Genomic DNA, 27992 nt, shown 5'->3' on the forward strand with positions numbered 1-27992 from the left:
TTACAGTATTAGTATTCTGAAACTGGTACAAAGCATGTATTCGGTTATTAAATGCAAATATAATTACATATACCTATTATGAATTTGATTTTTCTGCGTTAGAACATAATACAAATTAACTCATTACTCAAATTCAGACAAATAAAACATTTACTTAATTTTCGAGTCATGTAAGCTTTTGATTTTTTGCACGACTATTAAAATTTAATCATTATATGTTTAATTGTTTGATATCAATCTGGTTGCCCAAATAAGATCTCAGACCCCAAAAAATTGAAAACAGTTTCTGTAATTTCACTTTCCAAATGAGGGAAAAGCTTCTATATTTGAATACATGGAAGCTGAGACTATTTTTTATTTTACACCTAATTCCTTACTATTCCCAACTTTTTATTTTCATTTATTTATTTTTATCTTTGACGTCTATATGTGATCTTCAACACTCCAAAGAATATGCAGTTTTCTATAAAGAAAGTTTTGCAAAATTTTGACCACACAAAAATTGCTTATCACTTATTTCTGCTAGAATTTTGGATTTATGTGATTTTTTTCAATAAAACGACATCAATAAAAAAATATGTCTAAAAAAAGTAATCTAAAAAAATCATGTTGTGGGAAAAAAGTAATAAAAGTGTATTTAAAATTTGAAGGATTTTCTGTATGTATTTTTCATAAGGGGGAAAAAAAATCAATCATTGAGTATCTTCTTAAAGATGATCACACTGGATGTTTGTGATAAAACTCTATTGATAGTTGAAAAAAAAAAAAAAAAAAGTTGGCTGCATTCACTTGGGGCATATAGCTAATTGTCAGCGGCGGATATTCATTTAGTTTCAGTTAACTTTGTACTCTGAAGAAACAAGCAGAAATGCACGCGAATTGGTAGAATAGCTGGCACTATTTGATATAAAAAATGATTCAAGAGCTCAATCCCACCCCACAGGTTCTTGGCATAAGCGATAAATTTATAAAAACGTTTTTATTCATAAGTCATTCTAGTGGCAAAATAATAATCCTTACATAATAAATATAATTAAATGTTTAAATATAATTTGCAAATGATTTATTAATACAAATAATTTTAAGTGAATACTTTGTTCAGATCAATGAAGTACTTATAATGAAGTAAATGCAGACATTTAGACTACATACCTATTAAATTCAATCAATGTCTAGTTATTGCATATGACTAAGTTTCCATATTTAAAATTTTAGCAATTTGTACCATGTCAATTCTTTGTAAATAGTGTTAAAATAAATAGCATTTCATAACTATCAATGCTATATAATATAAATCAAGTGAAAAGTGTTTTAACAATGAAAACTTACACTGTTAAAATTCAGACAAATTTAATTAAGCTAATAAATTCAGATAATAAATTGAGTTTTGTGATTTTTTTACACATTCATACAATATTATTGATGTCTTAAAAGAAATGAATATAACCATCCTAAACATTTTCAGACAGATTTATAAATAAAATCATTTATATAAAATTTACTGAGAATAAACAACATCAAAAAACATTTATGTGAATGTCACTTACTCGTCTTGCTCTTTCAACTTCCCCACAAGGCAGCCTTTTATGGAATTCGATGCCAGACATTGGTGTTCCAGTGGGTGGCAGCAAGAGATTTGCATCCATCATCAAATACTCCACATTCAAAGCCTTCTTCTACATGAAAGCAAACAAAAATAATAGATGGTAATGACTCGAAAAACAAATTATTATGATTCAACTGATAAATTCAGCCGATTAAAAGAACAGCCTATGATTATAAAAATTAATTTTAAAAATCTTCATCTTAATAAATAAGAGCATAAGTAATAACAATTTAAAAAATTTAAGTTTTATATAAATTATTGTAGCACATATGAAATTAAACGAAAATTGTACAAGATGGTCTCGTATAAATAGCAGAAACTTATACATCTATATAGAGGAAAACAACTAATCATCAAAATTTACCCATGTAAAACATGCTCTTATGAGAATGCAATCATGATTTCTAAAAAATCCTTTTTCTATGACTTGGGAAGGAAATGGAAGCAGACAATTTTTCTATTCCCCCACCACCCCCTCAGCTTGTAAAACATACTTTAACTATAGAAAGAAGAAGCTTGAAGAATTTTTTTTTATCAAATGAGGACTCTATCATAAACTTGACTTGACCAGATCGCATGGTACTTGTAAAATTCTTTTTATCAAAGAAACAGTAATGCTTCTATTGTATTTAAAGCACTTTAGAAGTTAAAGGATTTATGCAGAAACCCTAATCACAAATCTTCAAAGGTTGATTTTGTATTTTGAAGAGACTGGAATATTTGCTATTAAATTCAGATAAGCTCAAAAAAAAAAAAAAAAAAAAAAAAAACTTGATTGAAAGAAATTGAAGAGGATACAACTATAGTTATGGAGCTGGGAGCAGCAAGTGTACATAAAAGGATACATGCACAACATCTTAGGAACTGGACATGCCATAAACAACAATGTACGGGGGTTGAAACTTTAATAGTGGCAACTATTTATTTACATGGAATACAAAAGTTATTCATGTCACCATGTTTTACAGTCTTTCAATATAGTAGCCAGCATTGTGTACAACCCGGTTTCAACGATGTGGAAGCCGCAGAACACCTGCTGTAGCAGCGCCTGTTCTGTTGATAGTTCGAATGGACCGGTCTACTGCCGCAAGAATCTCTGGAACAGTTTTGAAGCGAATGCCACGAAGTGGTTCCTTCATCTTAGTAACTAAGTCAAAGTAACAAGGGCTTAGATCTGGAGAGTATGGTGGATTGTAAAGTACTTCCCAACTCCATCGATCGAGCAAATCAGTTCAACTTGCTCTGCATGCGGCAGAGAATTGCAATGCAAAATGATAGGGACTTTCTGCAGAAAGTGTCCCTGTTTTTTTCTCAAAGCTGGTCCGAGATGGCGCTCCATAAACGAGCAGTAATACCGCGCATTGACGGTCTGCTGTGGGGGAACGGTATGCGTTAGGATGACACCATCACAGTCGTACACGAGAATCAGCATAACTTTCACATTGCTGGGGTTCTGAAGAAATTTCGAACTTCGTAGTGACCCATTCGTTTGATTGGTTGGTACGATCTGGCCCAAGTCCCATCCAGCGTAATGATACGGCGTAAAAAAGCCCCTTCGCGCTCATAGCTCTCCAGGTGGGTTTGAGCAGCATCGTATCGTAGCCATTTCTGACAAATGATGTGGAACCCACCGTGAAGCAATTTTTCTCATGCCCAGGCGTTCCTTCGGAATGTGCCACACAGTCGTATGCGCAAATCCTGTCTATCGGACCAGCTCACGAATTGTTTGGCATCGATCACTGTCCATTAGTGCGGTAACAGCATACACTTCTGCTTCGCTGACACTAGGATGACCTGGCCGTTCTGCCACATTTTGGCGTCCTTCATTAAAGGATTTTACGCATCTTGCAACAGTTCTATAAGGCAAAGCAGATTCCCCGCAAGGCTCTTGAAGTCCTAGATGACATTGTCGCGCTGTACGACCTCTGGCACATTCAATTTTTATCCAACTTCGTTGTTCTTGTTTTGAAAACATTCTGGCAACACTTACTTTAGACAGCAAATTAATACAAGGATCAGTTTTTCGCGTCACCCCGCATGCGCGTGACGTAGGAAGGACGAGTCATTTTACCGAGAGGTAAGGTAGGTATGTAGCTAACGTGAAGTATGCGAAACATTCTTTGGTTTTGTTGCGTGGCGTTTTTACAGCAGTGTTGCCACTATTAAAGTTCCACCCCCCGTACAAAATTATGAAAATTTTTTTATCTATGTGAGATATTCCACACTGAGCAACTGCTTTCTGGTTGTAATGAGGAGCAGAAGACAATTGCTTTTGATGATAGCTGATAATGAATGGATTTGGCAGTTACTGAGAAGTGACGAGGTCATTTCCATTTGATTGGTGCTGCAAACACACTAAACTGTCATATTTGGTCTGACATAAATCCCGTGTTCATCAACTAATTCCACTGCATTCTCCAAAAGGGACCTACTATGAGGATTCGCCTTAGCTTTCATCACTGATCTTTACTTAGAGAGATAAACATGGTTATGGGGCCATTAACCATGCTTTTAGGTCTAATATTGCTTCTAGGTAAGCACTCATGCTCCAAAACTTTATTATTCCATATCACTCACACAACAAAAAAACTGTCATCACACCATTCTCTTTATGTAAAATGGTTCACCCTTGCACATTGCATTGCCTGTTCAAATATTACTAAGGTAAAACTTTTCAGATGAATGGATAAAAGGAGCTTATTTTTTTAGCATCTTGATCGCCCCAATAACATAATCTAATCCTTTTTTACTTTTGGCTGACATGATATTTAATAAGTTGTGTTTTTAAAGGCAATGTTCAGATTTTGCAATCTTACAAGACGAAATTTTGTACTATGTATTGCATTTCCAAGAGAATGATTTATATTCTATCATGGAATGTATCGTGCATTGAATGCAATATCTCTGACAATGAGATAGAGGACACATTGAATCTAATCTGATGATAGTGTGGTTCCACATGCAATTGAGATAAAATTATTGTGCAAATCTTTTTTTTAAACTATTATTATATAATTTATTAAATATTACATGTTAAATAATTTTTTCGTTGTCGGTATTTATTTAATCTCTACACGATAATGAACATTAAAGATTATTGGTGAGCATGTTAAGAAATGTGAATTGCATATAATGAAATGCAATCCCCCATTCTCTAGTCTTTCTCACAAAATACGAAATCCCTTAGTCGAGAGAACCTGCAAACGAAATTTGGGTGAAACTGCCTACGTAATTTTCTCTACAGAAAAATCTAATCACTTTCTATTTAATTTAAATAAGCTTGTATGTTAAACCTTTATTCGCATCTTAATAGCTTGACACTTTAGGCTGAAAAACATAGATCTTGTGGTAGACAAAATTAGTGCTATACAAAAATATTTTTATTTTCAAAAATCTAATAATTCTTATTAAATTAAAAATAACTCTGATTCTTAAAATTTAATTGAGTTGCCATTTTTTTAGGACAGAAATGAGAGTTCTGTATAAATAACTTTTATTTAAATTAAATTAAAAAATTAACAATCTTTAAATGAACTTAAAACTTACTTTCATTTTCTCATATTCATCTTCAAACATGTCCAAAAAAATTTCTTCACTCTAAAAAAATATTAAATTATAAAACTCATTTCAGATGAATGAAATCAAGAAAAATCATTTCTTTGGCACCAACAAAAATGAAATATATATATATATATATATATTTTATCATCTTAAGAAATTTTTAACAAAATATTTAAGAAATGTTATTTTAATGTTGACATATAAATTAGCTAAACATTTTAAAGCCAAAATCAGTTTGCACAAATCAAATGTTGAATGCATTTTATGAACAATTCTCAAACTTACACATTCAATAACTTCTCAAAATCACACAGATATATCTTCGAGCGATATTGCACACGCACCGGATTCGTAGTCTAATATTCGTATCGGTGCAAACAAGGTTGTAGTTGTGAAGAAAGTGCGTAATATTTTGATATTTCTTAAATTGGTGAGTTTGTTAATCATATTGTACTTGCATATCATACTTTAGGGTTCAAAATATTTTTCAGATTTATTATATATATACTCATAAAAAATAACCCATAACAATGAATAAGAATAACTTTAAAGAACATAAAAAATCAGTTGATAATACTTCAGTTTGATTTCATTATTTATATGATGAAAAGAATATGATGGCACAATGTAAAAAATGTTCATATGAATGGAGGTAGTACAAGCGGACTCCATACACATTTAAAACATGATATGAAACATAAAATGAAACATGATACAAATTTGTTAAAGAGGAAAGTATCTAATTAATAATGTCAATGTAATTGTTGAAGAAGAATTGCTTCCTATAATTTATAAAGTTCGAAAAATTATTAAGATATTTAAAAGTTCCCCTAAAAGAAATGCCATATTACAAAAATATATACAAACCGAAATTTAAAAAAATATATGTTGATATTAGAGTTTAAAACACGTTGGTACAGTTTTCTCCTAATGATGGAACGATTTTTGAAACTGAGAAATCCAAAAAGCAATAATCGACTAAAACCTGCAAATTAATTTTTCAGATATTGAATTCGACTTGATATCCAGAACTGTATTAGCTCTACTTCCAATAAAACTGGCTGTTGAGTAAATTATGTCGGAGAGATTCTAATTTATTAACAGCTAATGCAACAATAAATTTCATGTTGCAGTCATTGAAGGAACAGCACACATCACTATCTGAAAAATTATTTATTACATTGAAAAATTGCACAGAAGAAAGGCATACCGAAATAGAAAATGTCTTACGGTATTTACATAATTATAATAATAATGAAAATTAAAAAGAAGAAAAGAGACTAACCAATTCAAATCTGATCAAGTTAATAGTAAATTTTCTTAAAATTTTTTACCCACAAACCAATCCACATTCAGAAGAATTCGGTACAGTTATCGAAGATTATGATGACGCTAATGTCGATAGTGAAAAGGAATTGTCTCTTGAACAAAAATTAGAATTAGCAATAAATAAATAATAAAAAAAAATTCTACAAACCAAAAATGCAATACAGAAATCAATATATCCAAAACCATCCGACGAGAAATCGATTTATTTGAAGATGAGGGATTTAGAGGTAAATGCTAGGAAAACGTATATCGCACACTGCTAACAGTACTACCAACTTGCGTAGATGCCGAAACAGCGTTTTTGACATTGGTAATTTTTGCACAAAATTACGTTCCAAGCTTAATGACAGTACAATTGATGCATTATGTTTTTTAAGATCACATTTCAAAAATTTGTAATAGTACCACAGACTGAATAATGATATTTACATTTTTTTGTGATTCTTTATATACTATTATAATTACAAATTATTTTTTGTGATATTTACACTCTCTAATAAAACTGGAATATAAAACAAAGAAACACCTGTGTTTTCTTTCTTTTTCTAAAATTTCTAGTACCGGTATCCCAGCATTAAGATCTAAAAAATACCGAATACTGGCACTGAACTTTTGGTCCGATACTGCAATCCCTACTTACATATAATGTTACGGATTTTTCTTCTTGATGACGGTTTCTTTTGATAGTGGTACTGATATGGTGTGGAGAACACATAATCAGCAGGCCTCAGTAAGAAAACAACGACCCAAAGAAGACGACAAATATTTACAGCCGAGACGAACACAGGACAGCACACTACAGATGATAGTAGCCCACAGGTAGTAATCGTCCACAGCACTCGAAGCGGCTAGACAGAATCTAGCAGGAGAGGTGATCCTGGGAACTTCGCTCTACCGTCTCTCCAACGGCTGAGCTTCTCGCTTTAGCTGCCGACTCACTATTTCTCACAACTGGCTACTACACAACATATACGACGACAAGATTTGGACCCGTCCAAGGTTTTTCCTGACACCAATGTTACGGATTTTCTCCTTATTGACGGGTTCGCTTGGATAATGGTAGTGATATGATGTGGAGAACGCACAATCAGCAGGCCTCAGTAAGAAAACAACGACGTTTATTTACACGAAGACATGACAGCACACAGACGAAAAATATTTACAGCAGAGACGAACACAATAGACGACAGGATTCAGCACACAGCAGTTCAGTACTCGCTCCGCACAACGCTGGTAATTCGCCATTGCTTCGCTATCCTCTAGAAGACTCGTCACTTGCCGGCGACTCCAATTACTCACTCACACGACTTCTTTTCACAGCGAGATGGAAGATTTTTGGAGAACCCGTCTTGCGGAGGAAGACTATCTCCAAGGTCCTGGCGACGTAACCACCTGGTGTCGTATAATGCCCTTGACTGAGCATTACTTATGAGATGAACCGAGGACCAGTCGAGGAGTCTGTAAACATGGGCGTAGGAGAGAGGGAGAGAGTTGTCAGAGTCAATCAGAAGTCGTCTAGTTTTCGGGTGAAGGTAGCAGGATAAACTATTGTTCGTCAGTGGCCAATCGGGGGTAACAAGAACTGTGGTGGGCGGAAATGGAGATCTTAGGCAAGTAGAGTGTTAATCAGGATAAGTTTTCTTTCTTCTTTGTCAACTGTTTGCTTCAAGTTTTTGACTGCTTGCAGTATTCCAGGAAATTCTTTTAGGAGGGTTTTGATTTCTCTAAGGGCTTCAATTATTTCTTTAAAGTCAGCTAGAGAGTGCCGGCCTTTTATAGTTCTCGGGAGGCAGAGCTAGAAACTTCTACACCAATCAGGGCATATCTGGGTGTATCTCGGTTCTTAGTGGATGGATCATGAAAGTTCTCGAACTTTCCAGCATTATCCATTTTGTCGCCAAGCTCTGAGGTCATTGACGCGGCACCTGCTCACCAGGCACAGAACAGATCGTACACCGGTTTTTCCCACGATGACACTATTCGTGACGGGAAGCAAAATTACAGGTTTGTAATAATATATATATTTAAAGGAAATGATTACTGCCAAGATTTTTCAGTTTTTTTTTTTTTTTTTTTTTTTTTTTTTTGCCAGAGGCCTGTGATGTTTTTGATTTTCCTTAAATTAGGCTTTTAAGTAGCTAGATTTTAAATCACCCATACTTTTATTTTAATTAACCAGAGGCAATATATTTACTACAATTTTCAATAACAAAATTCATCTTTTAGCAAGAAACTGAAAAAAGCTAAATCTCCATATGCCTAGAAGATGTCCTATTCATTAATGAAGAATTTTAAACAGTTCTTTGTTTAAAATTCTTCATTGTTGTCGGGCATTCAAAATCAACAATTTAAATCCAATTATAAGCTAATCGAAAAGTTATCAGATATGTAGCTCCAAAAATTATTAAAAATCTAGAGAATAAAAAGATACATATAAAATGAACCTTCACAATTTTATAGTAAGTTTGAGATAAAAAAAATCTGTACTACACTGCTTTGTTTTCTTGTTCAAATGCCCCTTTTTCTTTCTTTGCAGCTGCATGATTAAAATTTTTATGAAACTGAAATTTAGACATTTTGAATCAAACAGCTATGTTAGAAATATTATCAACTTGATATTACTTTTTTAAGATATATCTATAATTGTAACATCAAATGTTTTTCCAAATTTCCTTTCTAAACATTCTTTAGAATGAAAAATGTTAGATGCTGCACAAACACACATATTCAGGATAAAATTGAAAATCCAATACAAACATCATTAAATAGACTAGTTTTAGTTTAACAGTTGCCTAATGTAATGGGTCATATGCATTTAAAAATGTAGAAAAAAATGCCACAAATTGGTTTCATTTGACCTAAGCAAAATTTTAAATTTCATTCAATTTTTATGATTTTAAAATCAAAGTAAGATGATATCTGTTTTATCTTTAATAAGATTAAAGTACATCAATGCAGCAAGTTTCATAAAGAATAAGCTTTTGTTACTTGCAAAAATTTAATCTATAAATTTCAATATTTTAATTTAATTTTTTTTTCCAAATCTGACATAACATTATTTATAACATTTATTAGCCATATTTAAAATAACTCCTATTCTACATATACTTTCCTCATATTTGCCACTATTCTAAATTAAGAAAGAATAAATATTTGTTTCCAGGACATTTTACAGAAAAAGAATAAATAAATAAATAAACAATGGAAACCAAATTATCACAACAATAAAAAATATTACTCAGAAATATATTTTAAAATCTTCTTTAAAAATTATTAAAATAAAAAAAAACCTCAGGTATGGAGCTGTAGTAATTAATTCCACTTGATTTAATATGACCAAATTTCAAGGATAAAGAGAAAAAAAAAAAAAAAGGGGGGGGGGGAAAGAAAGAAAACAAAAAAACAATAGTTTTTTTATTTAAATATTGAGTGGTTGAAATGATATTCAGCTTTGATGATCATATGAGAAGTGGCCACTGATATATTGCACCAACAAATATGGTTATCTTTTTTAAAAATTTCTCTTACAAAGAAGTTTAGTAACAACTTTACATATTAGCTAATTTTTTTTCTATTATACAGAAACTCATTTTAAAATTTACCAACTTCATAAAAACTCTTCCTTTAAAATTCAAATTTATGAAATGAAATAATTGTTACTGAATAGGCAGATTAATATATTCAATAAATGATTAAATTATATATTAAAAGTAATTAAACTTAGTAAAATGTAGTAAAGATACACTTTATGTCAAATAGGCAGGATTCTTAATTTCATTATACCAACTTGCAATACCAATGACTTATAATTAATTGAACCTGCACGAAATATTTTTTATTAATAAACAAAATGCATATATTTTATTACTAATATAATTTTCAAGATATAATTGCAATGAATACAAATTTCTGAAATTAGTATTAATTCAGAGTATTAATATTATTATTAATACTCAGTGTATTAGGCTCAGAGTATTAGTATTAATTCAGATTAATTAGTATTAGTATTAACATACTTTGTAAAAATTTCTTAGCATTAAAGTACTTTCTTCTTGACTTTGTTCTATTGCAGCTAAATGTTGATCTAGAAGGCTGCTCTCAGTTTCTGTTACAGCTAACTGCTTTAGTAATAAAATAGTCATCTGCAGAGTTGCAATTCGTATTTTACTACCTGTTAAACAGGAAAGAGTGACTTAAATTTTAACAAACCATAAAAAAAAAAAAAAAAAAAAATCCACATTCACAAAAAAATTCACATATGGTATAACAATATCATCAATATAATCAAACAATTTCTGAAAAGCTCATTCAACATTTACAACTTAATGAAATCCGCCCCCCCAAATACAATGAAGATTCAAATTAATTTAAGTTAATGTCAAGCTGTCTTTCTTTCATGGAAAAGAAATCTTTTTTTCATTCAGTTTTTCAGTCAAAAGCATCATATGAAAAAATAAAGTAATCTACCATGGAAAAATATAAAAGGAATATATCTTTAAAGAATTATAAAAGGAAGGAAGAAAAATTAAAGAAAACTTCAAAGGTGCCTAAGCCCTGCTTTATCTTGTCCCCATTGCTGAATTAAAATTCACGAAAAAACCATTACTCATACATAAAATATTGTTTTAATCTTTAATTAATTATGCTTTTTCCATTTGGACAACTGCAGCAAATATTCCACAACACACAAAATTAGTAACAAGTAATGGTTTGTTCAGAAAAATAATATCCAAAAAGATATCTTCAAAAGATTTTTTGAAAAACTGAATACTACAAGTGATGCCAGCCAGCCCAAGAAAAAAAGATCAAAAAAGCTTAACAGCTAACTTTCCCAAATCTTGAAGTCCACATACAATAATGAATTGCTGATATAAAAACATTAAGCAGTAATGTACTAATCATTTAAAGCTAATGGATTTTTTTTGTCTCCCCCCCTCATAATATTATATGTTCTTAGTTACATTTTTAATTTATTTCGTTTAGATTAAAATAGAACATATAGATTTATTAAGTGATCCAATGTTACTTTTTCCAGGAATAGTACTGCTCAGAGGATGAGAACTCCAAGAAATCAAAAACTTCAATAACCAACTGCACATCAAAACACCAAAGAAGATATTTCTTCAAACAATCTTTTTATAACTTTTTCATAATAATAAATTAAAAATAAGATCTACTTTTTTTCCCTTGAAAATTTCAACTCATGCTGATTTCATTGTCAGTCCTTCACCTTACTTTTGTTAAATTGTAAACAATATACTTTTATCTTTATTTTAAGCAAAAGGCAGACAAGCAAAATCAGAAAGGTCTAGATATTTTTCTACTTCCTAACAAATATTATTTACAAATAATATTAATTTTAATGGCATCAATTATCTTCCAAATGAAATTATTAGAGTTAAATTTTTAATCTTACAGCTGAAATAAATTGATCTGTCAAAATATTAAATCAGGTAACATTCTATGAACTTATTTGTTTTAAAAAACAATTTGTCAATAGAAAAAAAAAAAAAAAAAAGATAAAAATTGTAATGGGAATTGTCAGTATTTTAAGAACCAATATATATATATATATATATATATATATATAATCAATTTATTATACAATCATAAAAATAATCATGATAATTGAATGCAACACAATTTAACTCTTACCTATTTAAATTATCATTCACTATTATTTCACAACATTAATTAAATAAAGATATCAATTTAAAATATTCAATAAATCATACTAAAAAATGTAAACAAAATCTGCACTTACTATATTGACAACTGAGATTAATGATCTGAATCAATCTTTCCACCAAATTAACGTTGTAACAGAATTTTGTCTAAAAAAAAAAAAAAAAAAAAAAAAAAATCTGTGTTACATTTAAGTCCAATACAAGGCATCCATAAATAATCAAAACTATCCAAAGAAATTTATAAGCAAAGTAGTTGAAAGGATAAGTGAAAAAGATTATGACGCTTTATTTTTCTCTACAATTTAATATTAAAATTTTTTTCCCCCCTCCGCAGGTAAAACATAGTCTAATCAGAAGAACAAGTAGATACTGTTCCTTAGTTGACTCAACATAAATTTATTACAACTGCCCAAAGAAGTTAAAGGACCTAATACAAGAACAAAGCATCACACAAGATTTTCATACACAGAGATGGACAAATTTCAAATAAATTGGTTCTGTCAGTGGAAACAATCTTGTTGACTTGGTGTTAGTGAAGAAATTATAGAATTCGTGCAATAAGTTTTTTCTATTGCTTATATTTACAAAGTTACAAATATTTTAAACTGTGCCTAAACTTCACAGATAGTATACATCTTTCATATCTTAAATGAAAAATATTAATGATTCATACATTTTAAACACAATATGGGAAAGACTGTTTAATTACTATAATAAGAAATGGAAAAATTAAGTAAATAGTAAAAAAAAAAAAAAAAAAAAAAAAAAAAATATTATCAAATCTTGAATTCCACTTTAGAATAAATTAATATAAAAAAATTCCTCAATATGGATATAGCCAACAGCTTAATAATAAATATACATGTGCAACTATTTTTAAAGTTGTATCAACATTTTCTGATACTGCACTTTTAGGGTCTCAGCTTTACTTAGAAGTGGATCAAAAATAAATTTTAAAATATGTTCCAATAAGTCTTTCAATGAAAATATCAAATGAAGAAAACCCATTTCTGGAAAGTAAATTAACACAAAGAATTAATTAATAGCTTGAAAAAAATTTTATACAGAAAATTTGATATCAATAATTTAGAGAACAATCTACAATCAAATTCATTTTTTTTATTATGATAGATAAGTTTGCTAATTTTAATAATGTATTTTAATATTTCTATTTGCCTTATGTCAAAATTTCTTTTTAGTCGGAAATTTCTAGTTATTTAATGCACCACAAAACTATAACACAGACTAATTTCATTGAATCACATATAATTTGTTTTTAAATTAAACAGAAAAGGGAATCAAAAAGAAAAAAAAAATACTATAAAGCTAAAATATATTTCTAAATAATATGCAAAATTAAACCTAATTAGTAATTTTTAAATAAATATATATTTAAATCTACAGATTAAGAATAATTTTAAAAGTCAGGACTAAATATCACCTCAGATTTTTCAGAAGGCATTAGAACTGAATCTAGAAGATCTTGATTAATACCTAAGAAAACAATAAGTTTTTACAACATTAATATAAGAAATAAATAAATGTAACAAATTTGTAGAAAATATAAAGCATGAAAGATAAAAACATATCTGAAAATTCATTTAACAAGTATAGAATGAAAAAACTTCAGTGTTTTAATATTTTATGGCACCACCCTCTGTATGTGTGTGTATATATAACACACACACACACACACACACACACACACACACACACACACACACACACACACACACACACACACACACACACACACACACACACACACACACACACACACACACACACACACACACACACACACACACAGGGTTTTGCCAAATTCAACCGACACATTCAGAAGGGTGATAGTAGGCATCACCATACAACATGGGGTCTCAAACGACGTTTAGCGGGTAAAAATCGCAAAAATATAGGGTGTCGGAAAACTGTTGGAAATTGTAAAAAAAATCAATAAAAATTAACAAAAGGTGTTTCAATTGTGAATTTTTTTTTTAAGTGAAAGCACATTCTTAAAGGCTATTTATCATGTAAGTAACAGGCCGATTAGATGAACCAGAGAGTCGTAAATTATTAAAAACGAAAAAGTAGTTAAGAACCTTATCTACAAAAATATTAAAACTTTGAGAAAAATAAAATCTTGAAAATATAAGGAATTTTATACTCTTTAATTTGATATAAGTCTTTAGTGTGAAAACTGAGGAGGATTTAAGATATTCAAGAAAAACTAAAATGTTTGCCAGGAAACATCTCTGCAACATCGGTACCGATGTTTACAGAGGGTGTTTCCAAATTTGAAAGGTAAATTTAGAGAAGTGATAGTAGGCATTAAGGAGATGAAAAATTATCATAAAACATAGGGTCGCAGGAGACGTTTATTCTGTGCAAAACGTAAAAACAGACATCGAAGAGACAATTTGCCTGGCGAAGAGAATGGCCCTATGAATGCGAGGATTTGGAACAAGGTAGTCTAAAAGAAGAAGCTTTCTTGTATGTAAATTTTCTATGCATTCGAGAAATATAAAAGCAGCGATTGATGGTGCGAGGAGTATAAAAGCAGCTTGCATTCATTACAGAGCTGTGCAGAATTGATAGTCGATAAGTTTCATTCGCAAACAACATGTCAGATTTCAGGAATGACGAATATGTATTTAATTTACGGCCGAGCGGATGGCAAAGGACGCCTGGCACAAAGAATATACCAAGCGCAATATCCAAGTAGGCGTTGTCCACACCACAGCACCTTTGTAAATATTGATCGACGGTTGTTGGAGACAGGATCCTTCAAAATAACGTGGCCAAATGCAGGGTAAGAACGCAGTGTGCACACGCCCAGAACAGAAAACCGAGTTTTGCAGCGCTTTGCTGATACACCATCGACAAGGACGCGATCAGTTGCAGCTGAATTGGGTATTCGGAACGAAATGGCGTGGAAAGTCATGCGTGCTGAAAACATGTACCCCTTCCACTTGCAGAAAGTCCAACTCCTATGCGATGACGCTTTCCCAAGGCGGATGGAGTTCGCACGCTGGATGCTTGGTGCCACACAGGAAGATGCACTCTTTCCTGCAAAAATTTTATTCTCAGATGAAGTCTGCTTTAATAGAAAAGGCGTCTTCAACATGCACAACGCACATATTTGGTAATCCGAAAATCCCCAAATCACTATTTCGTCGAACGTGCAACACAAATTTAGTATTAACATCTGGGAAGGAATTCTCGGATATCATCGGTTGGGACTGTATCTTATGCCCGAACGCCTCAGTGGCGCAAAGCACCTTGTTTTCTTGCAGCACGCCCTTCCGGATTTACTACAGGGAATACCGACCATTGCACGCCAGAACATGTGGTAAATGCATGAAGGTAACTACCTAAATGATACATATCCTGGGAGGTGGATTGGATTCGGCGGACCTGTTGATTGGCCTCCACGTTCCACGGACATTAATGCCTTTGATTTCTTCTTATAGGGCCACCTGAAATCTCTTTTTATCAGACACCTTTGGATACAGTGGAAGATCACGTAGAACGGATCGTCGACGCTGCTGGAGAAATCGCATGCACATCTAGTGCGTTTGAGCACGTCCGGCGGGCTTTTAAACCTCATCGATAGTTGTGTAATGACCTTCGCAGCCGCAACATTGAGCAATTTTTATAAAAGTTTCTCATCGTCTCCTTTCTTATATTAAAATGTCTGTGCTGTAAATGTATGCTGTATCTATATTTCACCAAATAAATTTTAACCGTCGTTTGCGACTTTATATTTCTTTGAAAATTCTTATCGCCCTGATGCCTACTATCACTCCTCAGAATTTTGCAATATCTTCTGTAAACATCGGTGCCGATGTTGCAGCGATGTTTCCCGGTAAACATTTTAGTTTTTCTTGAATATCTTAAAACCTCCTCAGTTTTCACACTACAGACTTATATCAAATTAGAGTACAAAATTCCTTATATTTTCAAGCTTTTATTTTTCTTAAGTTTTAATACTTTTGCAGATAAGCGTTCTTAACTACTTTTTCGTTTTCAAGAATTTACGACCACCTGGTTCATCAAATCAGCATGTTACTTGTATGAAAAATAGCCTTTAAGAATGTGCTTTCACTTAAAAAAATTCATGGTTATAACACCATTTGTTATTTTTTAATTAATTTTTTTACAGTAGGATAGGGAGTCGGAGAATTGTTGGAAACTGTAAAAAATTAATTAAAAAAATAACAAATGTGTTTTAAATATGAGTTTTATTAAATGAAAGCACATTTTTAAAGGATATTTTTCATGTAAGTAACATGACAATTTGATGATCCAAGGGGTCGTAAATTCTTGAAAACGAAAAAGTAGTTTAGAACCCTTATATTCAAAAATATTAAAATTTTAAGAAAAGTAAAAGCTTGAAAATATATGGATTTTTATACTCTTTAATTTAATATAAGTCTGTAGTGTGAAAACTGAGGAGGTTTTAAAATATTCAAGAAAAACTAAAATGTTTACCGGGAAACATCGCTGCAACATCGGCACCGATGTTTACAAAAGGTATTGCAAAATTCTGAGGAGTGATAGTAGGCATCAGAGCGATAAGAATTTCCAAAGAAATATAAAGTCGCAAACGACGGTTAAAATTTATTTGCTGGAATATAGATACAACATACATTTACAGCACAGACATTTTAATATAAGAAAGGAGACGATGGGAAACTTTTATAAAAATTACTCAATGTTGCGACCGCGAAGTTCATTACACAACCGACACCGATGTTTTAAAGGACCGCCGGACGCGCTCAAACATACCAAGCGTGCTTGCGATTTCTCCAGCAGCGACGACGATCCGTGCTACGAGATCTTCCACTGTATCCAAAGGTGTCTGATAAGCTAGATATTTCATGTGGCCCAGAAGAAGAAATCCAAGGAATTGATGTCCGGCGAACGTGGAGGACAATCGACAGGTCTGGGATAAAATCTGAGAATAAAATTCTTGCATGAAAGAATGCATCTTCCTGTGTGGCACCAAGCATTCAGAGTGCCGAATACCCAATTCAGCTGCAACTGATCGCGTGCTTGTCGATGGTGTATCGGCAAAACGCTGCAAAACTCGGTTTTCTGTTTTAGGCGTGCGCACACTGCGTTCTTATCCTGCATTTGGCCACGTTATTTTGAAGGATCCTGTCTCCAGCAACCGTCGGTCAATATTTGTAAAGGTGCTGTGGTGTGGACAACGCGTACTTGGATATTGCTCTTGGTATATTCTTTGTGCTAGGCGTCCATTATCATAAGCTCGGCCGTAAATTAAATGCATATCCGCATATTCGTCATTCGTGAAATCCGACATATTTTTTATGAATGAAACTTATCGACTATATCTACACTGCTCTTTAATGAATACAAGTTGCTTTTATACTCATCGAACCATCAATTCTGCAATGCTCCCTGCTTGTATATTCCTCGGAAGCATGGAAAATTTACATACAGGAAAGCTTCTCCTGCGACCCTATGTTTTGTGATAATTTTTCATCTTCTTAATGCCTACTATCACTTCTCTAAATTTACCTTTCGAATTTAGCAACACCTTCTGTAAACATTGGTGCCGATGTTGCAGCGATGTTTCCCGGTAAACATTTTCGTTTTTCTTGAATATCTTAAAACCTCCTCAGTTTTCACACTACAGACTTATATTAAATTAAAGAGTATAAAATTCTTTATATTTTCAAGCTTTGATTTTTCTCAAAGTTTTAATAATTTTGTAGATAAGGTTCTTAACTACTTTTTCGTTTTCAAGAATTTACGACCACCTGGTTCATCTAATCGGCCTGTTACTTACATGATAAATAGCCTTTAAGAATATGCTTTCACTTAAAAAAAAAATTCCCTTTTGAAACACCATTTTTTATTTTTTATTAATATTTTACAGTTTCCAACTCCCTATATTTTTGCGATTTTCACCCCCTAAACGTCGTTTGGGAGCCCATGTTGTATGGTGATTCTTTATCCTCTTGATGCCTACTATCACCCCTCTAAGTTTGTCGATCGAATTCGGCAACACCCTGTATATTATATATATAAATCTTTGCTATGCTAGAATGCTAAAAGAGCTCACATAGAATTTCAGTGCATTTACAAAATTTTAAATATAAATATTATTTCCTTTCACAATGACAATAACAGATGTTCAAATAAAAATAATTACAGTTTTGTTGTTAAACATTAGTCAATTATATTAATGTCAAAACTTACTTTGATTCTGGAAATCTGAAGCATTTTATAATATTTAGGAATTTTTAAAACTATAAATAATAAAAGCCAAATCTAACATTTAAATTTTTTTAAAATAATAAATTTTATATTAATGCAATACTCCATTATAAAAGATAAGTAAATTTAATAGTAATTGATATAACTTTCACAGTAAGGCTCTTTTCAACTATTATCTATCCATATTTAAACTAATTATGTATGCTTTTTATCATTAAATAAATATATTAATGTAATATTACTTACCAGCTGATGAATTCATTTGAAGAAAGCATTAAAAATGTAAAATTGTTATTTTTAACTAATTAATGTAAAACGTAATTAAAACACAAGATTTTTTATATAAATAATATTCAAGGAAAAGAATTATTACAAATAAAAATACAGAAATATCTCATTTTTTTTCACACATTTTTTAGTAATTTTATAGATTACAAAAATGTCCAATTTTTTAAAGTGAAAAAAAAAAAAAAAAAAAAAAAAAAAAAAAAACAGAATATATTTTGTAGCCAATTACTGTCAGAATTTAATATCATTTAAACATATAAGTTAAGAGTAGAGGTATTTTATACTTTAAATCATTACAAATTTCAGAATTGTGAATGCATTTTATAAATCCCACTACAATTGCTTTGCTAACATGAATTTTGTAGTTTGTCATCATTTTATCAATGTTTATTTTTGTACCATTTTAATAGAGATCGTTTTTGTTGAACTTTGGGAACTGGAAATAAACCCGTTTGGCCCAATATTACCTTCATATTAGTTCTTGTACCATAAAACCTTACACCAAAACAAAAATTGATATTATTTTTAAACCGAAGACTAAAAGTAGAAAACAATATTAAATGCAAATAAATTCAATTTTTTTAACTGTACCAAATAGATTTAGTGCTTTATACTGTGTAAAAACTAATATATCATTTAGTTACTTCTATTAATTTTTAATAGAAATCATAAAGATGTCTTTTGAAACTTTGCTTTGCTTATGAGCATCAACATCTACCAAAATCAATACTTCCCAACATACAATATATCATTCATCATATGCAAAAAGTAAAAGTAAATAGTTTTTCCAGAGTAAACTAAATATTCAAGAATGTAGCCAGCTGCTGATTGAATTTTTTTTGTTTTTGTTTTAATGCAAATTCTTTTTTTCTCTAAAAATTGATAAACAATGTTGGAATAAAAAGAGAGGAATCAAATGATTCTCACAGTAGATTTACACAACTTCATAAATAAAGATATATTTAAATAATAAGCCTAAAATTTTCATATTTTTTAAAAACTCATTTTAGACAACAAATTTCATAGCAATTATCTTTGCTTTTAGACTTCTGAAGTGTATTGATCCATTTGAAAACAATTCAACACTTCATTTAGAAATGTTGAATTGTTTTCACTTCCAACCCCCCCCCCCCACATTTTACTTGGCTTAAAGAAATCATTCTTTAAATCTTAAGTTTAATATTTTTAAAGTATTTATTTGATATATTGTGTGTAATTTCAATTTAAAATCCTTTTGTTAGATGTCATCACAGCCTTGGATATCCAAAGTGTTAATTTTATTCATGAACAAATATTATTTATTTTAAGCAGCACAAAAAGATTTTATTCATGAACTTAAATGAATTATTACATCATATGATGGGTTGGGGGGGGGGGAGTAACTTAAATAAGAAAGAAAAAGAGTAAGAAAATATTTTCAAAGAAAATTATACTTTTCATTTACAATAATATACACTTAAACTATAATGTTTTAAATTACAGTAATAAAAAGTAAAATAGAAAAAAAAATATTTTTCCACCTGGATTGTGTCCTATAGCATATAAAACACACAAGGCAAAAAGAGCTGCATGGTCATTCTCGGTGCAGTCTAAAGCATTAAAAATTGCTTCCAAAAATGGCCTGTAAAGAAGTAAGACTATGAAAATAGAGAAACCGTCACCAAAATTTCTATCAATCAAATACTAAAGTTTACAGCCACTTTATATCAAAATATAACTGAAAATTAGAAATATCAAGATTCAGAGCTTGTTTCATTCAATTTATATATCTTAAAACTAAAAAAATACAGATTTTGCAACAAACCAATTCAGGTTTTTACCAATTTTTACCAAACCAATTCAGGTAAATTAAAACTAATAACAAGAATAAAAGAATAACTTCATTAAAAATGATTTAATTTTCTTCAAAAAGACATAAATAAATAGTATTTCAACACAAAAGTGTATCAAATACAAGCTCTGTCAGTCACATGGCATAAAGTAAACACATAGACTACTTAAATTAATTTAATTGTAATGAACTAACTATTTTACCCTAACTAAACTAAAAGTACAGTTATAGAAACACATGAAATTACTTTTAGAAGTATATCAGATACAAGAAAATATAAGCTAGAAACAAATTCTAAATAATCTATGTAAGATGAGAGGAGGGAGGGAGGTGGGGGTCTTTCTGACAAGTAGAATATTATTTTTGTAAAAACTGCATAGATTCTCTTTAAAATTTATATATTATGTCTAGCCATAATAACAACAATAATAATATATATCAACATGATACAGGATTGAAAAAAAAAAGCTAAACTGAATAAAATAGTGCCAATTATAAACACTCAGAAGTAAAATACCATTAATTCAACAACAAAATAAATTTATACAAAACATTCTCGAATTATTAAAAGCATTTTAGAATTATTACATAAATGAAAATTAATTGATCTCAAGAATGAGAAAATTTCATGGCAAAAATGTGCCAAATGTGTATATATACCGACTATTAAAACTCAGTAACTAAGAAAGTTTATCACGGCAATTAAAACTTAGATAAATTGACATTTTTAATTTCTAAAATTTTTTACATAGAAAATAGCATTATCATTTAAATAAGAGCAGGATACAATTTCAACAATATATCTTTGGTACACAATAGCAATGAAAAAGAGATTACATGCAGAAAAATAAATATCAGTAATATTTTATTTGCCACACAAAGGCACTTTTTTAAGAGCAAAATATGAATTTTTTTCAAACCTGTTTGACAAAGAAAAACCTTTTTGCATAGTTTCAAAATGAGTTGACATTTTAGCAGCTACAGCTTTTTCTTCATCTGTGATATTTGATCCTTCTAAAGGAATTAAAATATCCAATTCAAATTCATAAAAAACTTGATTTCATGATCATATTTACTATGGCAGATAAGGCATGAAAAGTCACATATATAATTTATGCATAAGAGTAATATTTTTTATCATTCATTTTCTATCCAAGAACATTTAAGCATTTTTTAATAAAAACGGTTAAATAATCTGACAGACAAATTTCAGAGAACAAGTCCACAAAAATTCATGAAAAAAAAAAAAAGCCTGAAATTTGATTTAATATTAGTTTCACATACTCCATGCAAACTATTAAGTAAACATTTGCTAAATTTTTTAGTTTCGGAATATAGTCATTGCTTAGTCACATTTTTAATTTAATGTGCAGATTTCATAGAAAGGGAGATTGAACAAAGATATAGGGAAATGAAGTAAATGATATTTTAAGTTTTTTTCTTGTCAGAAATTTTATATAGAACTAAAAGAGTTTACTACATTAATATAAAATAAAATAATCAATTTTTATACAAAAAAAAAAAAAAAAACCATCATATAAGGGAAAAATGGATGAATTTTTTTATACCTTCAACACTGGTTCCATTGGTACAGTTAGTATTATTAATACCCTGAAGAGTTGATTCACTATGCTGTTGATTATGAGAGGCTTCTGCAGTTGCAGATATTTCAGAAGTACAATGTTCACTCATCTGGAAAATTCCATTAATAAAAATTACGTATATTTAAAGAACTAAGACCTTTTAACAGATTTTTACAAAACACTATAACTAATTTGTCAACTTCACCAACAACATATTTTAAATAAATAAATAATCAAGCCTTTTAAACCGATATGATGTTAACGTAATTAGATAAATAATAATCTAACATCCTTATTTTTTAAAATTATAAAATTAAAATTTAAAAATGCTATTTTCAAGGGGAGAAAAAAACTATAGTTGTCCACTTATGGAAAGAAAACCATATAACAGAAAATATCTCAAAATAATAATAAAAGCAAATATAAAGTTCTTTTAAAATTATCAATAAATCTTTCACAAATCAATTTTAAAAGGTCAGAATGCTAAACATTAGTGTTTTAATAGGTTTCTTATATTAGTATTTATAAAGTGAATATCATATATTAATAACTAAATACTGATTTGAAAACAGAAATATAGAAAAAAATGAGGTGTTGAATACTTACTTAAAATTTCAGCTTTCCAAAAGCTAAAATGCTTTTAATAGTTACTTCTTAAAAAGCTGTTTTCCATATAAATACACCATCTTAATTTTTTTTGCTTTTTTCTTTAACTTATTATCTATATTTTTATTAATACCTATTTTAAATTATCTAGATTTCAAATGTTAATTTAATTTTCCTTTAATTTTTCCCAAGAAAGCCATTTTCAAATCATATTTAATGATATAAATACTCAAATATTTACTTTTTAGGGTATTATACCCAAAACAGATATTTACCTTATTATTTAATTTGTAATTAATCCTATTTATATAAAAAAAAATACCAGCCCTGACCATAATATATAAATATATTGAATAAAATGAAAAAAAATTCAAAACATTTTGAAAATTTTTCAACCTTTTAATAAAAAAAAAACTAAGATAATTTAATCGGAAAAAAAAATGCAATGCAACATTGTGCATTTTATATGTAATATTTAATTTAAATATTAGTTTGTTTGATTGCAATAAATAAATTAGGGCAATAAGGAGTTTGAGGATATTTTTTTAACCTATTAAAAATAAAGAATTCATGGTGATGCTCTTAAAGGCCAAACAATTTAGCCTAAAATTATGAAAAATGGCATAGATATAAGTTAAAGAGTACGAACATGCACTTTAGAGCCATTGCTGTAAGTAGTTTATTGAAAATAATTATACAACAAAAGAAAAAAAAAGGATCCAACAATTTTACATAATAAATACTTACTGTAATATTTGGAACCCCATTGCTGAACAAAGACATTTCTGCATTCAGTATTATTTTAGCAAGTTGCTGAACAAGAGGTTTGTGTGAGACAATCAGAAAAACCTAAACGTATACAAAAAAAAAAAAAAAAAAAAAAAAAAATGAAATTTTCACATATTTAAAAAAAACTTTGAAAATTAATGTCAGCAAGTAGAAAAATACATGTCACAAATTATAAAGCTCAAGATGCATACTTCTATTTCTGTCTCAATATGAGATTATACGGTAACATCATAAACATAGCTGTGATTCAAAGACAATACATTTTCACAGTCAATAACATTTAATTCTTTCATCTGCATATTAAAAAAAGAATATTTATTATAAGAAGACAGTTATTTGGATATTCTAATGCTGAATAATCTATGTAAAATAAAATTGGCGCTTCAAAGCCACATTTTCTACTCCTCCACCTTAGCAACCATTTTTTTTTGTTAGATTGTTATTGAATTTCAATAACCTTTTGCTTTCTTCCTCTTGAATTAAAGTTTGATCTTTTGACTTCTGTTCTCAATAAAGTTAACTCATTTTCATAAATTAATGCTAAAATGTTTGTTTTTAAAGTTCTGTTATCATGTAAAGACTTGATGCCAGGAGCCAAACAAAGATGGTTGTCTATAATATGTACAATCATTTAAAAGAGCTAATGTGTCTAAACCAAATTCTTCAGTAAAAAAATTGTTTTTACAGATGCAGAAATCAACTGTTGAAATAAAGCAACGGGAACTTTTATATCACTGGCAATATGATGCAATAAAATTTATCTGGACGGATGTGAAATTGTAAAGAAAAATCTTTCAAAATTTAAGACATTAGGAAGTTGCTTGATGACGCAATGTTAAACAAAACATTGGGCAAGTGGAAAAAATGTGGAAAACACATGAATAAATTACAAGAAGGGAATTTCATGAAATCTGGAATTAGAGATGATGCAATTGAAAGGATTGTGATCAATTTGATGAGGTTTTTTTTTTTTTAGAATCGAGAACTATTAAATTAGAGATTTTTATGTTTATAACCCTTTTCTTTCTTTTAAAATGAAAAATGCAAACATTTACTCTAATAATTATAATTATAACTAAAAGTAAATGCATTTATTTTTTTAAATATATAAATTTATTACATGTGTTTGCTACTAAAAGTATACATTTCTTAAACAAATTTATTTTCATCAAATTTTCTTAAAAATTCAACTCTTTATTTTTGGATAATACAGTAATTATTTCTGTATCTATTGCACCTATTTTTTCATACTTAAGATATTTTTAGAAATAAAAATGTATGTAATGATAATATGTGGACTGCTAATAGCAAAATTTACAATTTTTTTAAAAAAATGCATAACAAAAATAAGTTTAATATACAAAACAAGTATTTTTAATTATTGTACAATATTTTAAGTAAAATTTTCATTAGATTCTTTTTTATGTTTATTTACTGAAGAAAATATCTCAAGTTTAACAATGACAAATGTTTGCTTACATTGCCATTTTAATTTTTAATGACAAAAATAATCATATTAAAATATTTATAAATCCCTTATTAAACATTATAGAAAATCATCATGATGTTAGTACATATTTCAGTAACATATAAACTTTCAAATAGTAGTCAGAATATCCAACTTTTTGCTTCATATTCTAAGTGAAATGTGCAGGAAGGGGTAAAAAGTAAGATTTGTCAAAAGCATAGTATGGAGAAGGGGAAAGTGGAAATCCTGTGAATACTAAGCACCGATTTTATTTACAGAGATTATAATCAAATTTTTAAAATAATTGAATTGCTGAAACAAAGATTACCTGAGAGAGCAAGAATAAAGCAACAATGCAACTAACTTGAGGCCTTTCTTCCTAAAATGAAGATTTTAATATTTATATAAATATATTAAGATAAGAAAGATTATATTAAAATTACTGTTGCCACTTTTGCATAGATTTCTTTTTCAACTTTGATAAAAGATCAATTATAAAAAGCATCCAGAAAATACTGAAAAGCAATTTTTTTTTTCTTTTAAAATTTTATATGTAATTCTTACAGTAACAGTTTTAAATAAAACGTTACAAAAAGTTTTGTTAAACAATTTACATAAAATAAAAAATAATTACTTCACTACTGGCACTTTGTTCATTTTGAACTAATGAATACACATATAATGGTATGAGCAATTTGTTCAACAAGTGGTCAGTCAAAACATCATTCAAAGCATCAATGTGTAGGCACAATATATCATTCAGATAGTGCAGATGATCAAGATGTTCAGCTACCAAATCTGCCAGTTTTGTTTTTATCTGAAACCTGTAGAACGCAAAATTAAAAATGCATTACTCACAAACTTATCAAATCACTACTTAGAGCATGCAAGTTAAATTTACTAAAAGAATGCAAATTGTGGCAATTACCATGCTTCAAAATATTTATACAATTTGAGAAAAAACATTTTTAAATGCATGATGAATTAATACCTATAAAACTACAAACAAACAATATAGGAGGGTGGGCAGAAAAGTTTTCGGCCAAACAAAGAAAATAAAAAAATTCTGCTTAATGACTGCCCTATTTTTCAATGTAGTCTTCTTCCAAAGACATACACTTGCTCCAGTTGACAGGTAATGCTTGGATCCCTTCTCTGTAAGAGCTTTCTTCTAAGACCTCAAAGTAGATATTAGTTGCTGAGATGAATTCGATATCAGAACACAATTTCTTACTAGCCAGAAATTTTTCAGGTTGGGGAAGAGGTTGCAGTCCATATCAAGAGAATAGGGTGCTTGGGGAAGAATTTCAAACTTCAGATTGTGAAGTTTTGCCATCAAAATGATAGCCTCTTCGACACAAGTATTGTCTTAGTGAAACAGGACTTTCTTTTTAGTCAAACCTGGTCTTTGTTTTCGTTGATACTGGAATGCAATTTATCCAAAAGATTAGCATAATCAGCATTTGTCCTGCTTCTTTCTAAATAATCCATTAATAAAATTCTCTTAACATTCCAAAAAACTGTTGCCATAACTTTTCCAGCAGATGGCACACTTTTTCCTTGTTTTGGTACTGATTCGTCCTTTGCTGTCCACTGTTTTAAATGCTGTTTTGCCTCTGGCGTATAGTTATGGATCCATGTCTCATCCACAGTAAGGAAACATCGCAAAAAATTAAGTGGGTTTGAATTGTACAGCTCTGATATCGTCACGTGTTGCAGTTTTTGATCCAATATCAGCAAATGCGGCACCCATCTTGCTGACAATTTTCTCATACCCAAAATATTGATTAAAATATGATATGTTCGTTTTTTAGATATACTAACAGACTCAACAACCTCTGTCAATTTCCATCAGTGATCATTCATAATATTTTTGAGAACTTTTCTAACGATTTCATCTGTAATGGCTGATTTTCGTCTTCCAGAACGCTCTGCCTCCAGAGTGCTTATACGACCACATTTAAAGTCTATAATCCATGTTTTAACAGTTGTAAATTAAGGAGCAGTTCCCCAGTATAGTATTTAACTCAGTTTTAATATCTAATGGGGATAAGGTTTTATAAAAAAATATTTTGTCACACTTCGCACTTCAGTTTTCTTCATGGCTAAGATCAAAAGAAGACGTTTCTAAAACAGCACAGTATAAAAACAACTGAACACAAATCTTTCAAAATATGCAAGAAGTATTAAATAAAAATGGCACTTTGAAGTGCTTTAGTCAAAGTAATTCTGATAGTGCCACCTCTAGGTCAGGCTGGACACTTTTCATCCCACCCTCGTACTAGGAAATGACATGTTTTTATGTTTTATAAAAAAATGTATGCTATTTTGGCCATTTCAAGATCAATTGTGCTATTTTCATATTTCAAATTGAATTCTTCCTTAATTAAATAACAAAAATCAAGCCAAACTTATGAATTTTCCCCCGCAGTTTTTACCAATTAAAAACCGAATAATTATTCTATGACAACTATTTATATATAGTAAACTCTCAAATATTTGGTTAGCTACTATCCGGCCTAGTTTTCCTTTACTGTAATTAAATGAAGAAAGCAAGGTGCTGTATTGGCAACATTGCCAAGGCATTTGAAGAGGGTATCTATTATGATCCTCCTATGAGCCATGCGCAAAATACAAGTTGTGATAGGAAAAGAGCAGTTTTATGCTCGTTGTTCATTGTTCACCACTGTGTAACGGACCTCAATTATTGCCGCTGTTCCCAATTAACAGTACATACAATATTCATAATAAATTTTTGAAATGTGCAGCACAGAGAGGAAACTACCCGTACAGAGCCTTCTATTTTAACTTGATATCAGCAACCGCTTCTATGATTCACCAAGTCATGGCCATGTTCACATTCTACGTGGCTTGAGATAAATGGAAGGCTTAGTATTCAATAAGAAGTGAGAAAATACTTATTATAACAGTGTGTTTTGCTATAAAAACTTAGTCTTCTTGGATTGGTGGGCACAAAAATGAATTTCCAGGATTAAAA

The 27992-nt window shown here is 29.9% G+C and overlaps 1 protein-coding gene across 1 annotated transcript in view; it reads right to left on the bottom strand.

Moving 5' to 3' along the window:
- The window catches only part of LOC129988032 (protein CLEC16A homolog), a 59809-nt gene that overhangs the window by 12944 nt on the left and 18873 nt on the right, over positions 1 to 27992 (bottom strand). The window contains exons 8-18 of the mRNA XM_056096118.1: positions 25629 to 25818; positions 25323 to 25373; positions 23485 to 23586; positions 22117 to 22240; positions 21469 to 21562; positions 20238 to 20338; positions 13625 to 13677; positions 12261 to 12330; positions 10513 to 10667; positions 5153 to 5203; positions 1548 to 1676 (exon numbers count right to left, since the gene is read on the bottom strand). Coding sequence (XP_055952093.1) covers positions 1548 to 1676; positions 5153 to 5203; positions 10513 to 10667; positions 12261 to 12330; positions 13625 to 13677; positions 20238 to 20338; positions 21469 to 21562; positions 22117 to 22240; positions 23485 to 23586; positions 25323 to 25373; positions 25629 to 25818 — 1120 coding nt within the window. The remainder of the gene's footprint in view (positions 1 to 1547; positions 1677 to 5152; positions 5204 to 10512; positions 10668 to 12260; positions 12331 to 13624; positions 13678 to 20237; positions 20339 to 21468; positions 21563 to 22116; positions 22241 to 23484; positions 23587 to 25322; positions 25374 to 25628; positions 25819 to 27992) is intronic.

The sequence above is a fragment of the Argiope bruennichi genome, chromosome 10 (assembly GCF_947563725.1).
Source record: "Argiope bruennichi chromosome 10, qqArgBrue1.1, whole genome shotgun sequence".
Taxonomy (NCBI): domain Eukaryota; kingdom Metazoa; phylum Arthropoda; class Arachnida; order Araneae; family Araneidae; genus Argiope; species Argiope bruennichi.